Genomic DNA, 19,058 nt, shown 5'->3' with positions numbered 1-19,058 from the left:
TTCTTGGTACCATCTCCTAATAATGACATTACCCGTAATTTCAAGTCACCATAGTCGAAACTATCTCTGATCCAGACTACACATAAATACTTGTCTTCAAATCCCGATGTTACATTTGTCAATTGTAGGGTAGTGTTTCCCATTTGTGTTTTCATATCCCCAGTTGTGACAATACCTGTGTCTACCCAATCCATATCCTTTTTCCATCTTACATTGACTTCTTCGGATCCAGCTCCCTGGTCATTGGTGAATGAACAAGTCAGATTTACATTCATTCCTTCAACCGCCATAGTCACCGGCTCTAGAACAGTAATAACAACAGATTCATGAGTTAAAGTTACGTGACATGACATGATCAGTACAATAATTAAGATGTAGGCCTTGGGTCGGTGGGTTTGGCTTGAATAACCATCTTGGTGGAAGACAGTGGCTGCACTTCCCAATGAGTAAGGACTTTCTTGATCCGGGTGTAGTGGATCCAGTTGTTGATGCCCTCGACTTTTGCCGCCGTGAAGGTTGTCATAATCACCTGACGTGGACCCTCCCATGATTCCTTCAAGGGGTCCGTGCTCCAGTTCTTTACATACACCCGATCTCCTGGTTGGATGTCATGGACTGGATTTTCCAGCGGCAGAGGGCGGTTCCACTGCAAAGCACCTCTCAAGGCTGTAAGAGTCTTGTTAAGAGATAGAACATAGTTAAAGAGCATTTGGACCCCAACCACGTGAGGATCACCTTTTAACGTTGTTGCATGATATGGTCTGCCATATAGTATTTCATATGGACTTACTCCTACTCTTTCCTTGGGTTTAATCCTGATTCTTAACAAAGCCAATGGTAATGCTTGCGGCCATTGAATCTTAGCTTCTTGACAGATTTTCTTAATCTGACCTTTCAATGTCTGATTCATTCTTTCTACCTGCCCACTTGATTGAGGTCTCCATGGGGTATGTAAATTCCATTTAACATCGAGCACTCGTGCTATGTTTTGTACTATTCCGGCCACAAATTGTGGTCCCCTATCTGATGAAATTCCCAGGGGTACTCCAAACCTAGGAATAATTTCCCTTAATAAAGTTTTGACCACCTCCTTAGCCTGGTTAGTTCTGCACGGAAAAGCCTCGGGCCATCCCAAAAAGGTACATACATATACCAGGAAGTATCTGTACCCTTGAGCCCTGGGCAACTCTGAAAAGTCAACCTGCCAATAATCACCTGGCTCTGGTCCTACCTGTAATTTTCCTAATTGAATCTGCTTCCTCACTACGGGATTGTTCTTTATACAGACTGGGCACATTGCATTAACTCGTTTAGCTAAAGTCAACATCTGGTTAGAAATGATTTCTTTCTTTAAAAATTTAACCAATACCTCTGCCCCCCAGTGGCATTTGTTGTGCTCTGCTTCTAAAATTATTTTCATGATCTTGACAGGTACTAATACTTGCCCTGTGTCGGTCACATACCACCCTAACGCGTTCTTCTGGGCATTCACAAGTCTGGCCAGTCTTTCATCTTCTAAGGAGTAATTGGGCTTCTGCTCTAGGTGAGGAGTGACTGGGCTTACCTTTGTCGGAATCAATGCCAATTGTGTCCAAACCTCACGTGCCACTTTCCGAGCAGTAGCATCTGCTAGATTATTTCCTTGGAAAATTTTCCCTTCTTCCTTCTGATGTCCTCTCACATGCATTACTGCTACTGCAGCTGGTTTATGCACAGCATCCAAAAGAGATAGGATTTCGTTTCGATGTTTTATAGATGTCCCTTGAGAACTTAACAGTCCTCTTTCTTTCCATAATGCTCCATGGACATGCAGAACTCCAAATGCATATTTAGAGTCAGTCCATATATTTACCTTCTTTCCTTGACTCAAAACCAAGGCGCGAATCAAAGCCACAATCTCTGCTTTCTGCGCTGATGTTCCCGGGGTGAGGGCTTTAGCTTCCACGACCTGGAGAAGCGTTACCACCGCATAACCCGCGTACCTGGTCCCATTCTCGACGAAACTGGATCCATCTGTAAACAGTTCCCAGTCCGGAGACTCCAATGGCACGTCTTTCAAGTCAGTGCGGCTAGCGAAGACTTGTTCAATGACTTCCACACAGTCGTGGGTCAATTCGCCTTCTTCCTGCTCACTGCGGAGAAATTCTGCTGGATTGATATGGTTAGTTACTTTTAGCTCAACATCATCTTGTTCCCTTAATATTGCTTGATATTGCAACATTCTACTGGAGGACAACCAATGCCCCCCTTTTTGTTCCAGAACTGTTATCACCATGTGAGGCACAAACACTTCTATTTTCTTACCCAAAGTCAATTTTCTTGATTCCTGAATCAATAGTACGGTAGCTTCCACGGCTCGCAAACAGGACGGCCATCCAGAGCTGACTGCATCTAGTTGTTTCGAAAAATAGCCGACTGGACGCTTCCATGATCCCAGCTTTTGTGTGAGTACTCCTAAAGCCAGTCTCTGTCTCTCATTTACATATAATTGAAAGTCCTTGGTTAAATTGGGTAGTCCCAATGCCGGGGCTTCTTTTAGTGCTTGCTTTAGCCCTTGGAATGCATTCTGCTGTGGCTTGTCCCACCGTAACCGTGTCTCTTTTAGTGCCTCATATAAGGGTTTGGCCAGGAGTCCGAAATTCGGGATCCACAGCCGGCACCATCCTACCATTCCTAGAAAGGATCTTAGTTCCTGATGATTTCGGGGAATAGGTATGGTGCAGATGGCTTCAATTCTATTTGCCCCTAATCGCCTTACTCCTTGTGTTATTTCACAGCCCAAATATAACACACTTGTCCGGATGAGCTGGGCCTTTTCTTTCGAGACCCGATATCCAGCCTGGCCTAGCATGTTCAATAAGCCTATAGTTAAATTTAGGCTAATGTCCCTTTCTTCTGTGGCCAGGAAAATGTCATCTACATATTGAAGTATTACATGAGAAAAGGGAGATTCTTTTACCTGTGTTGTTTTCCATTCCTCCAATTCCTTGGCTAACTGGTTCCCAAATATTGTGGGGGAATTCTTGAATCCTTGCGGAAGTCGTGTCCAAGTAAGCTGTTTCTTCCGGCCAGAGTCAGGGTCTTCCCACTCGAATGCAAAATATTTCCTACTTTCAAATGCCAGAGGGATGCAGAAGAAAGCATCTTTTAAATCAATTACTGTAAACCATTGAAATCTTTCAGACACAGATGTTAACAAAGTATAGGGGTTTGCCACCACTGGGTGGATATCCTTGGTTATATTATTTATAGCTCTCAGATCCTGAACTAGCCTATATTTACCATTAGGTTTTTGTACTGGAAAAATTGGGGTATTAAATTCTGATTCACATTCTTGCAAAATACCTTGGATTAAGAACTGAGCAATCATGGGGGCTACTCCTTTCCTAGCTTCTAACTTAATCGGATATTGTCTAATCCTTACCGGTTGGACTCCCTCCTTTAGCTCGACCACTACTGGTTGAGCTGCCTTAGATTTATCTGGAGTGCCGGTTTCCCAAACCCAAGGTACCACTGCCTGTTAAACCTCTTCGGGAATTGGGGTGGGTTCTACCTCCTTAATCACAAATAGTCTAGATATCTCTTTATCAGGAATTTCTAATTTCATTCGTCCTCCTTCAAATAATATTCTCACGTTTAGGAGAGATAACAGATCTCTTCCAAACAGTGACTCTGGGCAATTAGGCATATACAGGAATTGATGGCCAAATTCTTTTCCCCCGAATTTTATGTCTAACGGCTGCAAAAATGTCCTCTCTTCTACTTGCCAGGTTGCCCCTATTACTTGAATTTTTACATCATTTAATAACCCTAATTTTGTATTCAAAACCGAATGTGTTGGTCCCGTATCAACTCTAAATTCTTGTTCTTGTCCCCCTACCTCCAATACTACCTTCAGATCCTGATCTAGTCAGCTCTGATTTTGATAGTCCCCTAACACAAATGCTTGAGCGACATCTACTGGCCCCGTGGTAGCTCCTGCATTTCCCATAGGATTTACATTTCCACATTACCCATTCCCATTTGACTGGACATTCATTTTTCCAGTGTCCTAATTGTCTGCAGAAAGCGCATTGATTAGGACCCAATTTTCCTTGCCCCCCCGAAGGGATTTCCCAATCCTCCCATTGCTCCCCTTCCCAAATTCTGCTGAATTATGCCCCTTCCTCGACCCATACCACCCCGGCCCCGTCCTCGTCCTCTTGGGCTTCCTCCCGTAGCGTGTTGCAATACTGCTAAAATATTTGCCTGATGTCTCTTTGCTGTCTCTTTTTCTCTATTATTATATACCTTCCATGCCACTTCTAGCATTTTCTCTAGGTTCCGAGTGTCTTCCCTTTCTAACTTTTGCAGCTTTTTCCTAATATCGTCCTGAGATTGCCCCATAAAAATCAAAGCCAACTGTAATTTCCCTGCCTCCCCGTCAACCTCTAAATTAGTAAATCTGCGTGCAGTTTCCTTCAGCCGTTCCAGGAATGCTGACGGGGACTCACTTTTATCCTGTCTTATGGAATACAATTTTGACCAATACATTGTTTTTGGCATCCCCGTTCTAATCCCTTCTATTATTAATTCTTGATAAACTTGAAGTCTTTTCCAACCCCGACTGGTGTTAGGATCCCACCCGGGGTCCTGTCTCGGGACCAAGTCATTTAGAGTTCCATCTGTCATTTGTACCCTCAACATTTCCCTAGCTCGTTCTGTCATTGCCCGTAACACCATCTCCTTCTCGGTTGAATCCATCAATGTATCTAGTAACACCTGTAAATCATTCCAATCAGGATTTTGTGTTTTTATTATCATTTTTACCACTCGAGCAACCTTGTCCGGATCCTCCCGGTATGACCCTGCTGATTGTTTCCAAATTATCAGATCCCCAGGTGAGAACGGGACTTTAATAACCACCTTCTCACCCTGAGGTCCCATAGCTTCCCTTAAAGGGGCTATCAGTTGGGGTTTTTCCCTATTTTTCCTCCCTTGTCTAGTTCTTTCTTCAATAGGGGTTCTCGGTATATTACGGGTATGACCAGGAGATGGCTCCCCAGGACAAGGTATTATCGATTCCTGGGAGCCCTTCCCCATTTCTGGGGTTTGTATTATTTCTCTTTCTTCTTTATCACTATCTTCCTCTTCCGAAGCTAATTCTGCAGGAGGGGCACTAGGAGCTACAAGCAAAGATAGGTCCTCTTCCTGGCTTGTCAGCTTTGTCATACAACCATTACACCTATTCCTTTGCCTACAACCTTGACAATTTTGTTCCTCTACCTGTAATACCATAATACCACATTCTTTCTGCCATTCGGGTTTGCCTTTTAGGGTATAAAACAAATCCAAATAAGGAATCTCATCCCATTTTTCATTTTCCCGTAAAAACTGCATTAACGGGGATATCACACCAGGGTCAATAGACCCATTGAGGGGCCACCCCGAACTTCCAGTTTCATATTGTGGCCACCAATGATTACAATAGTCAATCATCCTTTCCCTTTTTAACTCTTGATGGAACCCTTCTCTTTTCCAACGCCCCAACAAACATCCTAACGGAGTATATTCCGGAACTTTTTCATTAGATTGAACCAAAGATTTAAACGTTTTAAATGGCATCATAATAACACAATCACACAATACTATCTCACAAACACACTTCCAACAGTCACAGCTACAACAGATACTGATTATCAAATTATTAACCAACAAACCAATAACCAACCAAACTTGCCACTTCTCGACGCCGCGAGGGACAAGTGCCGATCCTGCGCAGCTTTCGCCGCGTCTAACGGTCGGCGCCTAGGCTTTACCAACCAAAGACGTCTTTTGCGCAACCCTGCGAGGATCGCCGCCTCGACTTATCAGGCCGGCACCCAAACCAGATAATAAAGCACCTTCGGGCTAACCTGTTACAGTTGTCCGTCAGGCGCGGGGTCGGGCGCGGGTCGATGACTCCCCAGGAATCACCTGGTGCCGGCGTGGAGTGGATCAGCTCGCGAACCGCCCCAGCCACCTCCGGAGTCCTGCCGCGGTCGCCAAAAACTGCTGACGGATCCCAAAGAGTAAAACACAAATCAACAAAGTTGTTTTGTGCGGTGCTTTATTCAGGGCCCGGGGACCTGAGGACTAGCATCCAAAGTCAAAGTCCCAACCCGTTACTGAATCTTACACAGTTTTATACCCTTTTACAAATCTTGCTTCACCATGGCTACATGCTATGGTCCACATACTTTACATCAAAGGCAGCATTCATTTTCGAGATAACATTTCTAAAGGTTATAACTCTTGCACGCCTGCCTAAGTTAAGACAATAAGATACCTTTCTAATGGTTATAAATCCTACATGCTTGTCTAAACTAATACTATAGATTAATCCCGCACCTGTTTATTGTACTTCATCAGTAAATTCCCTACTGTTCCTATAAATAACCAGTTGGTCCTTCTTCGCCCCACTGGCCCTTAACTCATTATTCTGTAGCTCAGCACATTCCCTGGCTTAGTTCCCAGGGCCTACCTTATACTAGCTACAAACAGCAGCCTTAGCGTTATAACCACTAGCTATTAAATATATAAGTATATGCTAACAACACCATGGAGGCCAAGAATCAAATGACTCATTGTGACATCAAATGGCCTAAAAGTGAATGGGATGCATTGTGACACCACAGGGGTTAAGAGAAGCAAGGAACCATTGGGACCCAAGGGAGGCTAACAATCTAATGATCCCTTGTGACACCAGGGGTTGTAAAAGGGCCAGGGATGAAATGTGAAAGCATGGGGATCAATAGAAGCGAGGAACTATTATGACACCATAGAGGCCAAGAATCAAATGATTCATTGTGACATCAAGTGGCCTAAAAGGCCATGGGATGCATTGTGACACCACAGAGGTTAAGAGAAGCAAGGAACCATTGTGACCCAATGCAGGCTAACAATCTAATGATCCCTTGTGACACCAATGGGCCTAAAAGGGCCAGGAATGAACTGTGACACCATGGGGCCCAATAGAAACAAGGAAATATTATGCCACCATGGAGGCCAACCATCAAATGATTCATTGTGACATCAAGTGGCCTAAAAGGGCATGGGATGCATTGTGACAGCACAGAGGTTAAGAGAAGCAAGGAACCATTGTGACCCAATGGAGGATAACAATCTAATGATCCCTTGTGACACCAATGGGCCTAAAAGGGCCAGGGATGAATTGTGAAAGCATGGGGCCCAATAAAAACATGGAAACATTATGACACCATAGAGGCCAAGGATCAAATGATTCATTGTGACACCAAGCGGACTAAAAGGGCATGGGATGCATTGTGACACCACAGGGGCTAAGAGAAGCAAGGAACCATTGTGACCCAATGGAGGATAACAATCTAATGATCCCTTTTGACACCAATGGGCCTAAAAGGGCCAGGGATGAATTGTGAAAGCATGGGGTCCAATTAAAACCTGGTGCAATTATGCCACCATGGAGACCAAGAATCAAATAATTCATTGTGTCTTCAAGTGGCCTAAAAGGGCATGGAATGCATTGTGACACCACAGAGGTTAAGAGAAGCAAGGATCCATTGTGACCCAATGCAGGCTAACAATGTAATGATCCCTTGTGGCAGCAGGGGGTATCAAAAGGGCCAGGGATGGATTGTTACAGCACGGGGACCAATAGAAGCAAGGATCTATTATGCCACCATGGAGGCCAAGAATCAAATGATTCATTGTGACATCAAGTGGCCTAAAAGGGCATGGGATGCATTGTGACACCACAGAGGTTAAGAGAAGCAAGGAACCATTGTGACCCAATGGAGGCTAACAATCTAATGATCCCTTTTGACACCAATGGGCTTAAAAGGGCCAGGGATTAATTGTGAAAGCATGGGGTCCAATTAAAACCTGGTGCAATTATGCCACCATGGAGACCAAGAATCAAATAATTCATTGTGTCTTCAAGTGGCCTAAAAGGGCATGGAATGCATTGTGACACCACAGGGGTTAAGAGAAGCAAGGATCCATTGTGACCCAAGGGAGGCTAACAATCTAATGATCCGTTGTGACACCAATGGGCCTAAAAGGGCCAGGGATGAATTGTTACAGCACGGGGACCAATAGAAGCAAGGATCTATTATGCCACAGTGGAGGCCAAGAATCAAATAATTCATTGTGACATCATGTGGCCTAAAAGGGCATGGGATGCACTGTGACAGCACAGGGGTAAGGAGAAGCAAGGATCCATTGTGACCCAATGGAGGCTAACAATCTAATGATCCCTTTTGACACCAATGGGCCTAAAAGGGCCAGGGATGTATTGTGAAAGCATGGGGCCCAATTAAAACCTGGTACAATTACGCCCTCATGGAGGCCAAGAATCAAATTATTCATTGTGACATCAAGTGGCCTAAAAGGGCATGGGATGCATTGTGACACCACAGGGGTTAAGAGAAGCAAGGAACCATTGTGACCCAATGCAGGCTAACAATCTAATGATCCCTTGTGGCACCAGGGGGTATTAAAAGGGCCAGGGATGGATTGTTACAGCACGGGGACCAATAGAAGCAAGGATCTATTATGCCACCGTGGAGGCAAGAATCAAATGATTCATTGTGACATCAAGTGGCCTAAAAGGGCATGGGATGCATTGTGACAGCACAGGGGTTAAGAGAAGCAAGGATCCATTGTGACCCAATGCAGGCTAATAATCCCAGGATCCCATTTGACACCAGGGGGCGTAAAAGGGCCAGGGATGAATTGTGACAGCATGGGGCCCAATAGAAGCAAGGAACCATTATGACACCATGGAGGCCAAGAATCAAATGATTCATTGTGACATCAAGTGGCCTAAAAGGGCATGGGATGCATTGTGACATCACAGAGGTTAAGAGAAGCAAGGAACCATTGTGACCCAATGCAGGCTAACAATCTAATGATCCCTTGTGACACCAATGGGCCTAAAAGGGGCAGGGATGAATTGTAAATGCATGGGGCCCAAGTAAAACCTGGTACAATTATGCCACCGTGGAGGCCAAGAATCAAATGATTCATTGTGACATCAAGTGGCCTAAAAGGGCATGGGATGCATTGTGACACCACAGGGGTTAAGAGAAGCAAGGAAACATTGTGACCCAATGCAGGCTAACAATCTAATGATCCCTTGTGGCACCAGGGGGTATTAAAAGGGCCAGGGATGGATTGTTACAGCACGGGGACCAATAGAAGCAAGGATCTATTAGGCCACCGTGGAGGCAAGAATCAAATGATTCATTGTGAGATCAAGTGGCCTAAAAGGGCATGGGATGCATTATGACACTACAGGGGTTAAGAGAAGCAAGGAACCATTGTGATCCAATGCAGGCTAACAATCTAAGAATCCATTTTGACACCAGGGGGCGCAAAAGGACCACGGATGAACTCTGACCGCATGGGGACCTATAGAGGCAAGGAATCATTATGACACCATGAAGGCCAACAATCAAATGGTTCGTTGTGACATCAATTGGCCTAAGAGGGCTTGGAATGCATTGTGACACCACAGAGGTTAAGAGAAGCAAGGAACCATTGTGACCCAATGCAGGCTACAATCTAATGATCCCTTGTGGCACCAGGGGGTATAAAAAGGGCCAGGGATGGATTGTTACAGCACGGGGACCAATAGAAGCAAGGATCTATTATGCCACCGTGGAGGCCAAGAATCAAATGATTCATTGTGACATCAAGTGGCCTAAAAGGGCATGGGATGCATTGTGACAGCACACGGGTTAAGAGAAGCAAGGATCCATTGTGACCCAATGGAGGCTAACAATCTAATGATCCCTTTTGACACCAATGGGCCTAAAAGGGCCAGGGATGAATTGTGACAGCATGGGGCCCAATAGAAACAAGGAACCATTATGACACCATGGAGGCCAAGAATCAAATGATTCATTGTGACATCAAGTGGCCTAAAAGGGCATGGGATGCATTGTGACACCACAGAGGTTAAGAGAAGCAAGGAAACATTGTGACCCAATGCAGGCTAACAATGTAATGATCCCTTTTGACACCAATGGGCCTAAAAGGGCCAGGGATGGATTTTTACGGCACGGGGACCAATAGAAGTAAGGAACCATTATGACACCATGGAGGCCAAGAATCAAATGATTCATTGTGACATCAAGTGGCCTAAAAGGGCATGGGATGCATTGTGACAGCACAGGGGTTAAGAGAAGCAAGGATCCATTGTGATCCAATGGAGGCTAACAATCTAATGATCCCTTGTGACACCAATGGGCCTAAAAGGGCCAGGGATGTTTTGTGAAAGCATGGGGCCCAATTAAAACCTGGTACAATTACGCCACCATGGAGGCCAAAAATCAAATGATTCATTGTGACATCAAGTGGCCTAAAAGGGGATGGGATGCATTATGACACCACAGAGGTTAAGAGAAGCAAGGAACCATTGTGACCCAATGCAGGCTAACAATCTAAGAATCCCTTTTGACACCAGGGGGCGCAAAAGGACCACGGATGAACTCTGACAGCATGGGGACCTATAGAAGCAAGGAACCATTATGACACCATGAAGGCCAAGAATCAAATGGTTCATTGTAAGACCAAGTGGCCTAAAAGGGCTTGGAATGCATTGTGACACCACAGAGGTTAAGAGAAGCAAGGAACCATTGTGACCCAATGCAGGCTAACAATCTAATGATCCCTTGTGGCACCAGGGGGTATAAAAAGGGCCAGGGATGGATTGTTACAGCACGGGGACCAATAGAAGCAAGGATCTATTATGCCACCGTGGAGGCCAAGAATCAAATGATTCATTGTGACATCAAGTGGCCTAAAAGGGCATGGGATGCATTGTGACACCACAGAGGTTAAGAGAAGCAAGGAACCATTGTGACCCAATGGAGGCTAATAGTCCCAGGATCCCATTTGACACCAGGGTGCGTAAAAGGGCCAGGGATGAATTGTGACAGCATGGGGCCCAATAGAAACAAGGAACCATTATGACACCATGGAGGCCAAGAATCAAATGATTCATTGTGACATCAAGTGGCCTAGAAGGGCATGGGATGCATTGTGACACCACAGAGGTTAAGAGAAGCAAGGAACCATTGTGACCCAATGCAGGTTAACAATCTAATGATCTCTTGTGACACCAATGGGCCTAAAAGGGCCAGGGATGTATTGTGAAAGCATGGGGCCCAATTAAAACCTGGTACCATTACGCCACCATGGAGGCCAAGAATCAAATGATTCATTGTGACATCAAGTGGCCTAAAAGGGCTTGGAATGCCTTGCGACACCACAGAGGTTAAGATAAGCAAGGAACCATTGTGACCCAATGCAGGCTAACAATCTAATGATCCCTTGTGACAGGAATGGGCCTAAAAGGGCCAGGGATGGATTGTTACAGCACGGGGACCAATAGAAGCAAGGATCTATTATGCCACCATGGAGGCCAAGAATCAAATGATTCATTGTGACATCAAGTGGCCTATAAGGGCATGGGATGCATTGTGACAGCACACAGGTTAAGAGAAGCAAGGATCCATTGTGACCCAATGGAGGCTAATAGTCCCAGGATCCCATTTGACACCAGGGTGCGTAAAAGGGCCAGGGATGAATTGTGACAGCATGGGGCCAAATAGAAACAAGGAACCATTATGACACCATGGAGGCCAAGAATCAAATGATTCATTGTGACATCAAGTGGCCTAAAAGGGCATGGGATGCATTGTGACACCACAGAGGTTAAGAGAAGCAAGGAACCATTGTGACCCAATGCAGGCTAACAATCTAATGATCCCTTGTGACACCAATGGGCCTAAAAGGGCCAGGGATGGATTGTTACAGCATGGGGAGCAAGTAAAACCTGGTACAATTATGCCACCATGGAGGCCAAGAATCAAATGATTCATTGTGACATCAAGTGGCCTAAAAGGGCATGGGATGCATTGTGACAGCACAGGGGTTAAGAGAAGCAAGGAACCATTGTGACCCAATGCAGGCTAACAATCTAATGATCCCTTGTGGCACCAGGGGGTATAAAAAGGGCCAGGGATGGATTGTTACAGCACGGGGACCAATAGAAGCAAGGATCTATTATGCCACCATTGAGGCCAAGAATCAAATGATTCATTGTGACATCAAGTGGCCTAAAAGGGCATGGGATGCATTGTGACAGCACAGGGGTTAAGAGAAGCAAGGATCCATTGTAACCCAATGGAGGCTAATAATCCCAGGATCCCATTTGACACCAGGGGGCTTAAAAGGGCCAGGGATGAATTGTGACAGCATGGTGCCCAATAGAAACAAGGAACCATTATGACACCATGGAGGCCAAGAATCAAATGATTCATTGTGACATCAACTCCCCTAAAAGGGCATGGGATGCATTGTGACACCACAGGGTTTAAGAGAAGCAAGGAAACATTGTGACCCAATGCACGCTAACAATCTAATGATCCCTTGTGACACCAATGGGCCTAAAAGGGACAGGGATGAATTGTTACAGCACGGGGACCAAGAGAAGCAAGGATCTATTATGCCACCATGGAGGCCAAGAATCAAATGATTCATTGTGACATCATGTGGCCTAAAAGGGCATGGGATGCATTGTGACAGCACAGGGGTTAAGAGAAGCAAGGATCCATTGTGACCCAATGCAGGCTAACAATCTAATGATCCCTTGTGACACCAATGGGCCTAAAAGGGGCAGGGATGTATTGTGAAAACATGGGGCCCAATTAAATCCTGGTACAATTACGCCACCATGGAGGCCAAGAATCAAATGATTCATTGTGACATCAAGTGGCCTAAAAGGGCATGGGATGCATTGTGACACCACAGAGGTTAAGAGAAGCAAGGAACCATTGTGACCCAATGCAGGCTAACAATCTAATGATCCCTTGTGGCACCAGGGGGTATAAAAAGTGCCAGGGATGGATTGTTACAGCACGGGGACCAATAGAAGCAAGGATCTATTATACCACCGTGGAGGCCAAGAATCAAATGATTCATTGTGAAATCAAGTGGCCTAAAAGGGCATGGGATGCATTGTGACAGCACAGGGGTTAAGAGAAGCAAGGATCCATTGTGACCCAATGGAGGCTAATAATCCCAGGATCCCATTTGACACCAGGGTGCGCAAAAGGACCACGGATGAACTCTGACAGCATGGGGACCTATAGAAGCAAGGAACCATTATGACACCATGAAGGCCAAGAATCAAATGGTTCATTGTAAGACCAAGTGGCCTAAAAGGGCTTGGAATGCATTGTGACACCACAGGGGTTAAGAGAAGTAAGGATCCATTGTGACCCAATGGAGGCTAACAATCTAATGATCCCTTGTGACACCAATGGGCCTAAAAGGGCCAGGGATGAATTGTTACAGCACGGGAACCAATAGAAGCAAGGATGTATTATGCCACCATGGAGGCCAAGAATCAAATAATTCATTGTGACATCAAGTGGCCTAAAAGGGCATGGGATGCATTGTGACAGCACAGGGGTTAAGAGAAGCAAGGATCCATTGTGACCCAATGGAGGTTAACAATCTAATGATCCCTTTTGACACCAATGGGCCTAAAAGGGGCAGGGATGTATTGTGAAAGCATGGGGCCCAATTAAAACCTGGTACAATTACGCCACTATGGAGGCCTAGAATCAAATGATTCATTGTGACATCAAGTGGCCTAAAAGTGCTTGGAATGCATTGTGACACCAGAGAGGTTAAGAGAAGCAGGGATCCATTGTGACCCAATGGAGTCTAATAATCCCAGGATCCCATTTTACACCAGGGGGCGTAAAAGGGCCAGGGATGAATTTTGACAGCATGGGGCCCAATAGAAACAAGGAACCATTATGACACCATGGAGGCCAAGAATCAAATGATTCATTGTGACATCAAGTGGCCTAAAAGGGCATGGGATGCATTGTGACACAACAGAGGTTAAGAGAAGCAAGGAACCATTGTGACCCAATGCAGGCTAACAATCTAATGATCCCTTGTGACACCAATGGGCCTAAAAGGGGCAGGGATGAATTGTGAAATTATGGGGCCCATGTAAAACCTGGTACAATTATGCCACCATGAAGGCCAAGAATCAAATGGTTCATTGTAAGACCAAGTGGCCTAAAAGGGCTTGGAATGCATTGAGACAGTACAGAGGTTAAGAGAAGCAAGGAACCATTGTGACCCAATGCAGGCTAACAATCTCATGATCCCTTGTGGCACCAGGGGGTATAAAAAGGGCCAGGGATGTATTGGTAGAGCACGGGGACCAATAGAAGCAAGGATCTATTATGCCACCGTGGAGGCCAAGAATCAAATGATTCATTGTGACATCATGTGGCCTAAAAGGGCATGGGATGCATTGTGACACCACAGAGGTTAAGAGAAGCAAGGAACCATTGTGACCCAATGCAGGCTAACAATCTAAGAATCCCTTTTGACACCAGGGGGAGCAAAAGGACCACGGATGAACTCTGACAGCATGGGGACCTATAGAAGCAAGGAACCATTATGACACCATGAAGGCCAAGAATCAAATGGTTCATCGTAAGACCAAGTGGCCTAAAAGGGTTTGGAATGCATTGTGACAACACAGAGGTTAAGAGAAGCAAGGATCCATTGTGACCCAATGCAGCCTAACAATCTAATGATCCCTTGTGGCACCAGGGGGTATAAAAATGGCCAGGGATGGATTGTTACAGCACGGGGACCAATAGAAGCAAGGATCTATTATGCCACCATGGAGGCCAAGAATCAAATGATTCATTGTGACATCAGGTGGCCTAAAAGGGCATGGGATGCATTGTGACACCACAGAGGTTAAGAGAAGCAAGGAACCATTGTGACCCAAAGGAGGCTAACAATCTAATGATCCCTTGTGACACCAATGGGCCTAAAAGGGCCAGGGATGAATTGTTACAGCACGGGGACCAATAGAAGCAAGGATCCATTGTGACCCAATGCAGGCTAACAATCTAATGATCCCTTTTGACACCAATGGGCCTAAAAGGGGCAGGGATGTATTGTGAAAGCATGGGGCCCAATTAAAACCTGGTACAATTATTCCACAATGGAGGCCAAGAATCAAATGATTCATTGTGACATCAAGTGGCCTAAAAGGGCATGGGATGCATTGTGACACCACAGGTGTTAAGAGAATCAAGGAACCATTGTGACCCAATGCAGGCTAACAATCTAAGAATCCCTTTTGACACCAGGAGGCGCAAAAAGACCACGGATGAACTCTGACAGCATGGGGTCCTATAGAAGCAAGGAACCATTATGACACCATGAAGGCCAAGAATCAAATGGTTCATTGTGACATCAAGTGGCCTAAAAGGGCTTGGAATGCATTGTGACACCACAGAGGTTAAGAGAAGCAAGGAACCATTGTGACCCAATGCAGGCTAACAATCTAATGATCCCTTGTGGCACCAGGGGGTATAAAAAGGGCCAGGGATGGATTGTTACAGCACGGGGACCAATAAAAGCAAGGATCTATTCTGCCACCGTGGAGGCCAAGAATCAAATGATTCATTGTGACATCAAGTGGCCTAAAAGGGCATGGGATGCATTGTGACAGCACAGGGGTTAAGAGAAGCAAGGATCTATTGTGACCCAATGGAGGCTAATAATCCCAGGATCCGATTTGACACCAGGGGGCGTAAAAGGGCCAGGGATGAATTGTGACAGCATGGGGCCCAATAGAAGCAAGGAACCATTATGACACCATGGAGGCCAAGAATCAAATTATTCATTGTGACATCAAGTGGCCTAAAAGGCCATGGGATGCATTGTGACACCACAGGGGTTAAGAGAAGCAAGGAACCATTGTGACCCAATGCAGGCTAAAAATCTAATGATCCCTTTTGACACCAATGGGCCTAAAAGGGGCAGGGATGTATTGTGAAAGCATGGGGCCCAATTAAAACCTGGTACAATTATGCCACCATGGAGGCCAAGAATCAAATGATTCATTGTGACATCAAGGTGCCTAAAAGGGCATGGGATGCATTGTGACACCACAGGGGTTAAGAGAAGCAAGGATCCATTGTGACCCAATGGAGGCTAATAATCCCAGGATCCCATTTGACACCAGGGGGCGTAAAAGGGCCAGGGATGAATTGTGACAGCCTGGGGCCCAATAGAAAGAAGGAACCATTATGACACCATGGAGGCCAAGAATCAAATGATTCATTGTGACATCAAGTGGCCTAAAAGGGCATGGGATGCATTGTGACAGCACAGGGGTTAAGAGAAGCAAGGAACCATTGTGACCCAATGGAGGCTAATAATCCCAGGATCCCATTTGACACCAGGGGGCGTAAAAGGGCCAGGGATGAATTGTGACAGCATGGGGCCCAATAGAAGCAAGGAACCATTATGACACCATGAAGGCGAAGAATCAAATGGTTCATTGTAAGACCAAGTGGCCTAAAAGGGCTTGGAATGCATTGTGACACCACAGGGGTTAAGAGAAGTAAGGATCCATTGTGACCCAATGGATGCTAACAATCTAATGATCCCTTTTGACACCAATGGGCCTAAAAGGGGCAGGGATGTATTGTGAAAGCATGGGGCCCAATTAAAACCTGGTACAATTACGCCACCATGGAGGCCAAGAATCAAATGATTCATTGTGACATCAAGTGGCCTAAAAGTGCTTGGAATGCATTGTGACACCACAGAGGTTAAGAGAAGCAGGGATCCATTGTGACCCAATGGAGTCTAATAATCCCAGGATCCCATTTGACACCAGGGGGCGTAAAAGGGCCAGGGATGAATTTTGACAGCATGGGGCCCAATAGAAACAAGGAACCATTATGACACCATGGAGGCCAAGAATCAAATGATTCATTGTGACATCAAGTGGCCTAAAAGGGCATGGGATGCATTGTGACACCACAGAGGTTAAGAGAAGCAAGGAACCATTGTGACCCAATGCAGGCTAACAATCTCATGATCCCTTGTGGAACCAGGGGGTATAAAAAGGGCCAGGGATGTATTGGTAGAGCACGGGGACCAATAGAAGTAAGGATCTATTATGCCACCGTGGAGGCCAAGAATCAAATGATTCATTGTGACATCATGTGGCCTAAAAGGGCATGGGATGCATTGTGACAGCACAGGGGTTAAGAGAAGAAAGGAACCATTGTGACCCAATGCAGGCTAACAATATAATGATCCCTTTTGACACCAATGGGCCTAAAAGGGTCAGGGATGTATTGTGAAAGCATGGGGCCCAATTAAAACCTGGTGCAATTACGCCACCATGGAGGCCAAGAATTAATAGATTCATTGTGACATCAAGTGGCCTAAAAGGGCATGGGATGCATTGTGACAGCACAGGGGTTAAGAGAAGCAAGGAACCATTGTGACCCAATGCAGGCTAACAATCTAATGATCCCTTGTGGCACCAGGGGGTATAAAAAGTGCCAGGGATGGATTGTTACAGCACGGGGACCAATAGAAGCAAGGATCTATTATACCACCGTGGAGGCCAAGAATCAAATGATTCATTGTGAAATCAAGTGGCCTAAAAGGGCATGGGATGCATTGTGACAGCACAGGGGTTAAGAGAAGCAAGGATCCATTGTGACCCAATGGAGGCTAATAATCCCAGGATCCCATTTGACACCAGGGTGCGCAAAAGGACCACGGATGAACTCTGACAGCATGGGGACCTATAGAAGCAAGGAACCATTATGACACCATGAAGGCCAAGAATCAAATGGTTCATTGTAAGACCAAGTGGCCTAAAAGGGCTTGGAATGCATTGTGACACCACAGAGGTTAAGAGAAGCAAGGAACCATTGTGACCCAATGCAGGCTAACAATCTAATGATCCCTTGTGACACACATGGGCCGAAAAGGGGCAGGGATGAATTGGGAAAGCATGGGGCCCAAGTAAAACCAGGTACAATTATGCCACCATGGAGGCCAAGAATCAAATGATTCATTGTGACATCAAGTGGCCTAAAAGTGCATGGGATGCATTGTGACACCACAGGGGTTAAGAGAAGCAAGGAACCATTGTGACCCAATGCAGGCTAACAATCTAAGAATCCCTTTTGACACCAGGGGGCGCAAAAGGACCACGGATGAACTCTGACAGCATGGGGACCTATAGAAGCAAGGAACCATTATGACACCATGAAGGCCAAGAATCAAATGGTTCATTGTAAGACCAAGTGGCCTAAAAGGGCTTGGAATGCATTGTGACACCACAGGGGTTAAGAGAAGTAAGGATCCATTGTGACCCAATGGAGGCTAACAATCTAATGATCCCTTGTGACACCAATGGGCCTAAAAGGGCCAGGGATGAATTGTTACAGCACGGGAACCAATAGAAGCAAGGATGTATTATGCCACCATGGAGGCCAAGAATCAAATAATTCATTGTGACATCAAGTGGCCTAAAAGGGCATGGGATGCATTGTGACAGCACAGGGGTTAAGAGAAGCAAGGATCCATTGTGACCCAATGGAGGTTAACAATCTAATGATCCCTTTTGACACCAATGGGCCTAAAAGGGGCAGGGATGTATTGTGAAAGCATGGGGCCCAATTAAAACCTGGTACAATTACGCCACTATGGAGGCCTAGAATCAAATGATTCATTGTGACATCAAGTGGCCTAAAAGTGCTTGGAATGCATTGTGACACCAGAGAGGTTAAGAGAAGCAGGGATCCATTGTGACCCAATGGAGTCTAATAATCCCAGGATCCCATTTTACACCAGGGGGCGTAAAAGGGCCAGGGATGAATTTTGACAGCATGGGGCCCAATAGAAACAAGGAACCATTATGACACCATGGAGGCCAAGAATCAAATGATTCATTGTGACATCAAGTGGCCTAAAAGGGCATGGGATGCATTGTGACACAACAGAGGTTAAGAGAAGCAAGGAACCATTGTGACCCAATGCAGGCTAACAATCTAATGATCCCTTGTGACACCAATGGGCCTAAAAGGGGCAGGGATGAATTGTGAAAGTATGGGGCCCATGTAAAACCTGGTACAATTATGCCACCATGAAGGCCAAGAATCAAATGGTTCATTGTAAGACCAAGT

General features: G+C 45.6%; 1 protein-coding gene across 1 annotated transcript in view; it reads right to left on the bottom strand.

Moving 5' to 3' along the window:
- Nucleotides 1-292: 292 nt before the first annotated feature.
- LOC134047429 (uncharacterized) overlaps nt 293-19,058 on the bottom strand; it is a 125,116-nt gene continuing 106,350 nt past the window's right edge. The window contains exons 3-7 of the mRNA XM_062498567.1: nt 5,902-6,030; nt 2,306-3,480; nt 1,964-2,125; nt 410-676; nt 293-301 (exon numbers count right to left, since the gene is read on the bottom strand). Coding sequence (XP_062354551.1) covers nt 293-301; nt 410-676; nt 1,964-2,125; nt 2,306-3,480; nt 5,902-6,030 — 1,742 coding nt within the window. The remainder of the gene's footprint in view (nt 302-409; nt 677-1,963; nt 2,126-2,305; nt 3,481-5,901; nt 6,031-19,058) is intronic.

Source organism: Cinclus cinclus, chromosome 9 (assembly GCF_963662255.1).
Source record: "Cinclus cinclus chromosome 9, bCinCin1.1, whole genome shotgun sequence".
NCBI classification, from domain to species: domain Eukaryota; kingdom Metazoa; phylum Chordata; class Aves; order Passeriformes; family Cinclidae; genus Cinclus; species Cinclus cinclus.
The sequence above is the reverse complement of the archived record's forward strand: the minus strand, read 5'-3'. Positions and strand labels throughout refer to the sequence as shown.